Genomic DNA, 10,112 nt, shown 5'->3' on the forward strand with positions numbered 1-10,112 from the left:
AGGTGAGGTGAGGTGAGGTGGTATGTCTAGTAATAGTACGTGCCTTGATTGATACGTACCGGATGACTATTTGAAAATACTGCATTGTGGGATCATCAACTTATCGCACGGCTGATGGAAGTCGAGTACTGACGGGGAAGGCGCGTTGGAAGAGGGAATCATGGACTCTTGAAGGTCGTTGGTCCTATATCGGTGCTTCGACTGTAGGTGTTTACTCAGAGAGTTCAAAGTCAAGAAGACTGCTGCTGCTGCTTTTCTCTTCTACTGTCATGGAGCAATATCAATTGAAGTATTTTCTCATTATCACTATGAACAAGAAACCAAAGAAACACTAAGTAGTCCAGACAAACCACCGCTCAAAACGCATTGGTATCACGATCACAATCATCAGACGGTGGTATCTTATACATTAACAGTAAGCAAGGTGGAAAAAGGAAACATTGCTAAAGATGGACATGGACGTAATATATCAATAGATCAATTCAATCAGAACATGCCCCCATCCATCGGAATGCGAGGCTGGAAAGGTGGCGGTGTAGGAGCCGGCGACGGATTAGCAGACATCGTCTGGCGCGCCATCGCATTCTGAACAGCATGCGCATGCGCATGTGCATTCATGTCGCCGCCCTCGGAGGAGATCTTGCGGAGGCGGTTACGCGGGCGAGAACGAGACCGCTTCTCGCTGCCCTCGTCGTCAAAGGCGCTCTGCTCTTCGCGGCCGCGCTCGGGAAGGGGCGTTGTCTGCGTGCGTGAGGGACCGGGCGGCATGACGGTAGGGTCATGCTTCTCCTTGAAGGCGCCAAGGATAGTCTGTGTGGTTGTCTGGCGGCGGCGGCGCGGGTTCATAGGTGGGATGGGGGGTGTTTCCATGCCGTTGCTGAGGCTTGCGCCGGGTGGGAGGCCGACGGTGGGGACGTTGGACGTGCAGGAGATGAAGGTTGGTTCGGAGATTTTGGTCTTGTCGACTGGGCGCTTTTGGAGGCCTGTGTGGCCGGCTGCGCGTTGGGGGAGGGGCTGCGCGTTCTGGGGAGCGGTGAAGGAGGCTGTTGTGGGGGAGTCGCCGTTGATGTCGTAGAGGGGTGGTGTTGCGTTGGCTGAGAAGGGGGGAGCGGCGGGGGATGGTCGGGGTGCGCCGATGATGGGTGAGTTGGCTACGGGAGTTGCAAATAGTCGGTCAATTGGTGTGGCAGTTCGGCTTTCTGGGCGATAGAAACCGGATGCAGAAGATGGGGCTCGCTCATAGATGGATTTCTCATAGATAGACGGCTCCGGGCCATCAAGGGAAGGGCGGGCGGATGAGGCAACCGAAGTCACGCCACGGCGGCCATGACGAGACGACAAGCTGTTGTCAGAGGTATCGTCTTCTTCCAGGGTAGTGAGGTTGTCTCTATCGCGGCGGGAGCGGCTCTTGGAGCGGCTCGATGCGTTCGAGCTCGATCGTTCACGGCGAGACCGGAAGCTCGAGTGAGGGGATGCGCCGCGGCTACGGCTCGATTCCCGGGACTCGTCGTTGCTGCGGCGCCCAAAGCTGGCGATTCTAGAGCGCATAGACCGTTCTGATCGTTCTCCTACCTGGGGGGCGCTCGAGTTGTTGTGCTTTCCAATATGAGGGAAAGCCATCCTCTCCTCTTCCGCCCAGGGGTCATCCGGAACTAATGTCGGTGTAGAAGTGTTGCCTCCGAAAGGAAAGCCCTTGGTACCGCGAGTTTCGCCACGGCTGAAGAGATGATGCTTGCCGGGCTTGTTCTTGAGAAGAGCGAACGCGTTTCCAGGCTTGGGCTGGCCGAGATCAGGGGTTCCGCGGCCGGATCCAACAGGGCTTGCTGCGCGGCTCTCACCCTCAGCATGATCACGGAGCTTCTCCTGCACCCTTCGTCGTCGCTCCGCTAGCTCGATCTCAAATTCCTCTCGCTCCTTTTGCGTCTCTGTGCTTCCTTGGCGCCGGTGGTGGGCCATAAGTTCATCTCGCCAGTCGGGGATCGGCGGTGGGCGGGGCACACTCCTGGGAGGCTGAGGGGTTGGTTCGTCAAGAGGAAGCTGCTCAATGGCAGGTTCTGGCAGAGTCTCATGCTCTGTAGGCGGAGGGAATTGAGGAGAAGGTGGCGGCAGGATGGAGGACTTGTCACTGTCCTGGCGAAGATGCGTACGCACAAGACCGCTGAGGCCTAGACCTGCGGGTAGCGTTGGCGAGTCAGGCTTCTCGGGTGTGTCACTGGTCTGTTCAGGGACGGTTTCGGTGTGCTCTGCGATGGGCTTCAGGTCGTTCAAGTCCGAGTACCGCACCTCAGGAAGAGTGCTGTGGTTCCCCTCGCCAGTTGGGGTGGATGGCTTGGATGGAGTTCTCGAGCGGAAGGCGGGGTGGTCACTGTGAATAGAGTAATCATCGCGCGAGGGTCCATATCCCTCGTCCTCGGTCTCGCTCGGGCTTGAGTTGTCGAAGAAAGTGCCAACATGACCCCTGGCAGGGGATGCATTGACACTCTTTCCGGTGGACCGACTACCGGGACGACGTGCTTCGCTGTAGTGAGATGATGCAGCAGAGGCAGGTCGCGACTTTTGGCTAGCGTTTGAGGGACCTCGTGAGCGCGTCTTGACTTCTTGGGGAGCAGGTGCTGGTGATTGTTGCCATTGCGGGGGCATAGCTCGTTCTTGGAACATTTGAAGCTGGCGGCGAGAGAACTGGTTCTCATCGTAAGTAGTTTGCGGCTTGTTGAACATACCCATGGCAGTGGCTTTTCCGCGATCCTCCGGTTGTACAGACGCCATGAAGTTCACTTCTTCATTCTCGCTGACTGGAGGACTGAGTGGAAGCTGGTTGTGACCGGGAGGTTTCAATTCAGGCTCCAGGTGTGGCGGAGTTGGGGAAGTAGCAGATGAGGGAGGGCTGGTGGGACGCGAGGCAACTGGCGATGGCTCGGCAATGGTAAGCTTTTGCAGACCGTTGCGCAGGTTCATGGCACTTCGAGAATAGTTTCGGTTGAGAGTAGGCATTTCCGGGGTGCCTGCTCGCTGACGGCTCAGACTCTCTAAGCGATGCAGAGCCGATGACTGATGGTTGTGAACGGACTGCTCCAGCGCCTGGCCATAGAGACGCCGAGTCCGTACGGACCCTCGTTCTGCAGCCATCCCGGGACCCGCTGGTTTTGGCAGGACAACAGACTCGGAACTGCCATAGGGTCCTTGAGCAGGGCATGTCGTCAACTGCTCATCAACTGAAGTCGCAGCCGTCGAGATGCGGGCATTGCCTATCGGGCCGGATGTGGTCGATGAGTAGGTGGTGCGGTTGAATGATGACACGCTAGACATTCCATCTTCAGATTCTTGCGGGGAGTAGACGTGCTCGTCCTTTTCTGTTTCAACGACTCTTGGTCGGAAGACTGCATTACCAACGTCATGTTCGTAGACTGCACGACCAGAGCGACCAGACCCGGAGTGTGCGATCTTATACACCTTTTGTCGTCCTCCGAACAAGTTATTTCCCTCTGTGCGGCGACCCCTGCTCATTATACTGTCATGTTGCGAATCGTCGTCACCAGTGTAGCCATCGCTCCCCGATGCGTAGGAACCTCGCCCAACGGTAAATGACGGGCGCCCGCAGACGGAAGCTTCCTCAATATCGGAAAGTAGCGTCGGGTTATGGCCGAAGAGATTTAACCGTGAGGCGCGTTTAGGAAATAAAACACTATCATCGCTGGCCTTTCCGATAAGTGACTCGGGATCGTCCTGGTCTCTTAACATGCTAAATCGCGCCGACAACTTCGGCATAAGCAAGCTAGTGCGGAAATCATCTGTGGAAGGTAGCGCGGACGCAAGGTCGAGTTCGCCCGCGGGCTTCGGCTCGGGTTCCTTCTTGCTGTTGTTTTTCTTCAAAATCGCGCCGAACGTCGTGGCGGGACTCGGACTGGGCGGGAGACTGGTTTCGGTGACCATGACATCGTCCTTGACCTTCTCCTTCTTCGGCTCCTTCTTGGATTTGCGGAATCGATTCATGATTGTTGGTTGCTAATTCTTTCCACCAGGGAAAGTTATTGTCGTGAAATATCAACGATACGCTCAAACCAGTCTTACGAGTTAGAATCAATTGCTCAGGCGATATTGTAAATTGGAGGTGCCATGAGGGGAACCTACTGAGCGAAGATCGAAGATGCAGAAAGAGACAAAGCCTGCAGATGATATGGATCTGAGATATTCGTAAAAGGAGAGCTCAATGACGGGTAGCGAATGTGAGCATCAGATCATCCCCTGGAGCACCCTGCGGAACCGGTCCGTGGCCGATCTGTCGCGCAGCGAATGAGACGTGTACGACCAGAAAAGTACCGGGCGAGAGGTATCGCGAATAATCTCCGGATTCGGGTTCTGGAGGATTAATTGGATGTCAAATTGGCCGAGCAGCTCCAGCTGGTCGATTGTCGAATTGATGGAGAGGGTTGGCGGGAGTCGGAGCAGAAATGTGGCTGCAGCGGAGGCGATGTGCAGATTGGACAAGGTACGGCACTTGGACGTACAACCTAGGTAGGATGGAGGCGGATGCAGAGAGGAAAGGAAAGGAAAGCGAAAGACGAGATTGAGGTCGCGGGTGGTGGTTGCGAGATGGTTGGAAGGAGAAGAAACGAATGGCTGAGAGAAGAGATAGGCAGATAGCGAGCGAGGAGAAGAAGGATCTCGATCGACGATTTAATTTTTATTTTGCATCCAAAGTCCTGGCCCTTGGGAAATAACAATAAAATAATTAATTATTAGTGAGGGACTGAATCAGAGTCACAAAGTCCAGACTCTTGTCAGCTCCAACTGGTTTTTTGGGTCGCGGAGTCGATCGACACGCCTACTCTTTTACTGCTCCCCTGCGTGTCCACCAACGAGGCCGATTGACGCTGTTCAGACAATGAGTGAATCAGACCAAGCGTTCCCTGTCTTGCGTTTGCCCATCAGACAATCTCTACATTAATGTTCGTACTGTCTATTGTGTAGCTTTTTCCTCTCTTGTGAGAAAGAAGACTGTTGAGTGTAAACAAGCTGTATCGAACCATGGAAATACAGCGGTTACCGTACGGAACCACAGGCAGGGGCTCCGCGATCCTTGCAGTGCCCACTGGCCACCTCCACCAATCAGCCTTGCACAATTGCCGGCATCATTTCGGTTATTCACTTGTTCAGGCGCATGCCCACTGCTGGCCAACGGACTTTCCTCTATCAGCATTACCTCCAACCCGAAGGAAGTGAGGAGCATATAGACTGGGGATGCTCTGGAAAGGGCACTCAATTAATTGATAAGTGCATGATCTCATCAAGACATCAGTCGCGCTGCTTATGTTTCTTGTTTTCAAGATCAATCCAAGTGGACCACTGCAATCTCAGCCTCGATAGTCCTCCCTCCTGCATATCTGTCGAGTTCTCACTCGATAGTCTTCGCGATGGAGCATCTCAGCATCAGCTGAGCTCGTATGTGATCTATCTCGTTGGCTCCCAGTGTTTCACCAGAGTCCATGGTATGCTGCTATTCGTCTCGTCGCCTTCGTCCCGACTTTGAGAATTGAGCAATCACTTTGTTGTACAGTATTCTGTAATAACAATGAATGGACTCAAGAGTTAGACTGTCACTGCAGAACCCGAGAGACGGAATGGCGGCACGGCGCTGTGCAATGTACGCTGCATGGCAGCCTGCTAGTGAGGGAGCTATTCCTGGCACCTGCATCCCGCGAATTCCTCGGGTCCGATCAGGATCAGGATCTCTTGGTCCGTTGAGTTTCGAGTAGCGACAGAATTTTCGCGAGTCCGTGCTCGATTCCTTTTAATCAACCTTATAATATTAACCAGGATTCCGGGAATTGACTTTCGAGACTGGCTCTTAGAGTGTTTTGACAGCCGTTGGGCTGGAGCCTTGAATTGCGCGTGGCGTAATGTGGGTATTACGGCAGCACGTAATACGAGTACACAAGCACACAGCCAGTGGTCTTTTTGTGTCACCAACGGTTGTGCCCCTGACTAGGCCGAACCGGGCCAGGCGCTGGGCGAGCCCTAGCTAAGGCAGCTAGTCAGCAGTTCAAGGCAGCTAAGAGCAACTAAGGCGACGACCGTCCAAATGTATCAGAAAGGCAGAATCCGTGATATGAAGGACAGAATCACAGACCAGATCAGTCGTTCATGATCCTCAGATTCTGGCCTGATCAATGTGGTCATCCTGCACCACTCTCGCGTCCTGCAATATGCAGAAATCGATCTGAATCGGATCTGAGGCGGAGCACGCCCCCTCCAATTTCGATGATTTGTTCGTATTTCAGCGCATTTCAGCGCTCTCCCCTCCACTCGTGATGCGCAATCGGAGACCAACGGGGTTTCAGAACTGTGATGCCGAGAACCAACCAGTTGCACTCAGCAGCGCCTTGTCGGGGCTGATCAGTGGTCACTGTGGCCTCACCTTCGATTATTTGGTAGAGATCTTGAGTCGGCGATGGCTTCAGATTGTTCTGAGCTGACGCTAGAAGGTGGAAGAACCGTTGGTCTTTTATTTTATTTCGGGGCAACTGCTGCCCGCGACTCCGCTGGCTCCATTTATTGTTATCGGCCCGAACTTGCCTTCTCTTCTACATCTGGCAGCAATGGGATAGAGCCAGCATGATTCATGGATTATATCCGGCCGAATCGGCGATGAATAATGCGGTCGCTTGCGGTTGTTTGCACACTCTTACTACCTTCTGTTGCAATTTCGAAGAGATACAAATAAGGCCCGGGGCAATGATGTCGTATTAATAATCCCCTCAGTAACTCAACGAATGCACCTCACCGAGACCACCCCGCATCACGCAAAAGCTGCATTAACGACTTCAGTTGAAGCAGACCAGCTCTAAAAGAACTCCTACAACCATCTATCTTTACCATTAACAGACATCTTACTCACTCACAGTCCCATTCCAGAACCAACCCCAGCGAAATAACCATGAACGTCCTCCTCCTCGGCGGCCACGGCAAAATCGCCCTGCACCTAACGCCCCTCCTCCTCGCGCGCTCCTGGAACGTTACCAGCGTGATCCGCAACCCCGCGCACGAAGCCGAGATCCAAGCGCTTGCCAACTCCGCAACCGCGAAGGGGAATGGCAAGCTCAATGTCCTCGTCTCCAGCCTCGACGATGTAAAGACTCACGACGACGCCGCGAAGATCATTAAGGCGGTGGATCCGGATTATGTTGTTTGGTCGGCCGGTAGGTTATCAACCTCACCTTCACGTAGCAAAAGGAACTGCTTGGTATTGATGATATTTTGTATGATCCAGGAGCCGGCGGAAAAGGCGGCCCCAGCCGAACAATCGCAGTCGACGAAGTCGCCGCAAAGGCATTCATCTCCGCAAGTTACGCCCACCCCCGCGTAACAAAATTCCTCCTCGTCTCATGGATCGGATCCCGCCGTAATAGGCCCTCCTGGTTCACAGACGCAGACTGGGCTCATTCGCGAAACACATTCGATAATGTGCTCCCAACGTACGCGAAAGCGAAGCTTGAGGCGGATGAGTATCTCACAGCTCACGCCGCGGCTCGCGCGAAACAAGTATCTGCTGGTGGTGGGAAGGTGAATGTGCTCGATGCGATTTGTCTGCGGCCCGGACAGCTAAGTGATGAGTCTGCGACGGGGAAAGTCAAGTTGGGGAAGACGGCGAGTGAGGGGAAGATTAGTCGGGAGGATGTAGCGCGGGTTGCGGATGCGTTGCTTGTGAAGGAGGGGGCGAGGGGGTGGTTTGATTTGCTGGGCGGTGAGGAGAAGATTGAGGATGCGGTTGAGAGGGTTGTTAAGGAGGGGAGTGATGATGTGGAGGGGGAGGATGTGGGTGCTATGGTTAAGCAGTTTGGGTTGGATGCGTAGGTTTAAAGCTGATGGGTATGGTACGGATTATATATAAATTGAATGAATCATGAAATCTGTGTGGATTCGGCATTTGAATCTATTCATGTTTCGTAAGTCTTCGGTCTAAATGGGTATATATATTTACAGACATCTTAACCGCTACATAGCGCCAATCGCAAAATATACACAAGGAGTTTATAAAACTCAAGCCGCAATCACAGCTTAGCCTTCGGCGCAGCACTTTCCTCCGCCGCCTGCTTCTTCAGCAACCTCCTAAGAATCTTCCCAGACGCACTCTTGGGAATCTCATCGACAAACCGCACACCACCACGCAGCCGCTTATGATGCGCAACCTTAGCCTCTAGCCACGTCGCGATATTCGACGCTTCATCTGCAGCAGATACACCGGAGCTCTTGCTCTTTGCGCTCCTTACAACGAAGGCAACGGGGACCTCGGTGCCGTGTTCTTTGCTCTCGAGTCCAATGACGGCAACGTCGTCGATGGAGGCGTTGTCGACGAGGATACCCTCGAGCTCGGCGGGCGCGACTTGGAAGCCCTTGTATTTGATGAGTTCCTTGACGCGGTCTGTGATGTAAAAGTTGCCCTTTGGGTCTTGGTAGCCGACGTCGCCGGTGCGGAACCAGCCATCTGAGGAGATGGAGTCGGCGGTTGCGGAGGGGTTGTTATGGTAGCCTTGGAATATGTTGGGTCCGCGGAGGTAAAGCTCGCCGACCTCGCCGGTGGACACTTCGGTTGGGTCTGAGCCGTCCTCGGGCATGGTCATGTATCTGGCTTCCATGTTCGGGAGGAGTTTGCCGACTGAACCAACGCTCTCGCGCCATTCACCCCAGGGTTGAGTGTGGGTTGTTGGACTTGTCTCGCTCAAGCCGTATCCCTGTTTGATACCAACCTTGAGGCGCTTGTAGACGGCTTCAACAAGTTCTTGGGTGAGGGGAGCGGCACCAGAGTTCATCATGCGAATACTGGAGAGATCGTATTTCTCGACGATGGGATGTTTGCTCAAGAGGAGGACAACCGGCGGAACCACATAACTGAAAGTAATCTTGTAGTTTTGCACATGCTGACACCATTTTTCGAGATCGAACTTGGCCATTACGACGAGCTCATATCCTTGATATAGAGTTTGGTGGACAAGACATGTCAGACCTGCGACAAAGTTAGCGTTGATACCAACAATCAAGTGCAGATAACGTACCGTAGATGTGAAAGAACGGAAGGAAGGCGAGTATACGGTCGTTGTTCCATTTGAGATTGCCAGCTTCGCCCGCGGCCAGCTGAAGACTATTTGCGACAATATTGCGATGGCTCAGCATAACACCTTTGGGAATCCCAGTAGTCCCACTACTGTAAACAAGGAATGACAGATCCTTCTCCGGGTTGATCTTGCTACGGCGGAAGCGGGTGGCGCCTGAGATGTTGCGGATAGAGGTAAAGTGCTTGACCTTGGCCTCTGGATCGCGCTGGTCTCCAATCAAGATAATGCGGTCATCCGAAATGCCAACTTGCTTTGCGGCAGCGCGTGCAATGGGGAGCACAGGCAATTGGGTGACAACAGCTTTCGCGCCCGAGTCCTTCAATTGAAAGGCAAGCTCCTCCACGGTATAAGCGGGGTTGGATGGAGAGACGACACCACCGGCCCATAGCGCGCCGTACATGACAACCGGGGTGTCAATGCTGTTGGGGGTATAGAGAGCGAGAACATCGCCTTTGCGCCAGTCATAGATGGCCTTCAATCCTTGACCGAAGGTAATAGCGGCTTGCTTGAGATCTTTGTAGGTGTAGGACCGTCGGGTGTCCGCGTCCGTGTAGATAACTGGTCCGGTTAGTAGACTTGGGGATAAAGAGGAGGTACGACTCACCCTTATCGTCGGGAAACGCCTTATCTTTGCGCTCGAGAAGGAAGGTCCATAGGTCGACATTAGGAATGTCAACGACAGGGTATTGCGAGGAGACCGGCATTGTGAAGGTCGGAGAGGATGCAAGAGATAAGCAGGGAAACGGGTGTAGAGGGGGAAAATGCGGGGAAGGAAAGCAGATACGAGGAGAACAAAGAAGCCGCGAGAGGTGGAGGGGAGGAGGGAAGAGAGGGAGCGAAGGATGCAAGCTAGGGAATCCTGGAAAGCATTTTGGACGCCATTAATAAGAGCGTCGGCTATATCGCAACCAGACTACTCGATGGCCACAGTTTGTTCGGCCCTCGGCATGATATCACCTGACCCGACCCCGGATTTCCCCATGCGGAAGGAGGCAGTGTTCG

The 10,112-nt window shown here is 53.8% G+C and overlaps 3 protein-coding genes across 3 annotated transcripts; 1 reads left to right on the plus strand and 2 right to left on the minus strand.

Annotated features, from left to right (window-relative positions):
* Window positions 1-332: 332 nt before the first annotated feature.
* BDV17DRAFT_266122 (uncharacterized protein) lies at window positions 333-4,705 on the minus strand. Its single transcript, XM_073758235.1, has 2 exons — window positions 4,129-4,705; window positions 333-4,063 (listed from the first exon to the last, which is right to left on the minus strand). The coding sequence occupies exon 2, from the start codon at window positions 3,988-3,990 to the stop codon at window positions 487-489; it is 3,504 nt and encodes a 1,167-aa protein (XP_073614465.1). The 5' UTR covers window positions 3,991-4,063; window positions 4,129-4,705; the 3' UTR covers window positions 333-486.
* Window positions 4,706-6,934: 2,229 nt separating this feature from the next.
* Window positions 6,935-7,851, plus strand: BDV17DRAFT_292370 (uncharacterized protein; the record flags this gene model as incomplete). Its single annotated transcript, XM_073762349.1, has 2 exons — window positions 6,935-7,196; window positions 7,268-7,851. 2 exons carry the CDS (start codon window positions 6,935-6,937, stop codon window positions 7,849-7,851), a joined length of 846 nt encoding a protein of 281 aa, XP_073614466.1.
* A 43-nt stretch (window positions 7,852-7,894) lies between these two features.
* BDV17DRAFT_120906 (acyl--CoA ligase) lies at window positions 7,895-10,112 on the minus strand. The gene is made up of 3 exons (XM_073754011.1): window positions 9,715-10,112; window positions 9,051-9,668; window positions 7,895-9,001 (listed from the first exon to the last, which is right to left on the minus strand). The coding sequence occupies exons 1-3, from the start codon at window positions 9,812-9,814 to the stop codon at window positions 8,049-8,051; spliced, it is 1,671 nt and encodes a 556-aa protein (XP_073614467.1). The 5' UTR covers window positions 9,815-10,112; the 3' UTR covers window positions 7,895-8,048.

This window comes from Aspergillus undulatus, assembly GCF_047715775.1.
Source record: "Aspergillus undulatus strain CBS 261.88 unplaced genomic scaffold BDV17scaffold_32, whole genome shotgun sequence".
Classification (NCBI taxonomy): domain Eukaryota; kingdom Fungi; phylum Ascomycota; class Eurotiomycetes; order Eurotiales; family Aspergillaceae; genus Aspergillus; species Aspergillus undulatus.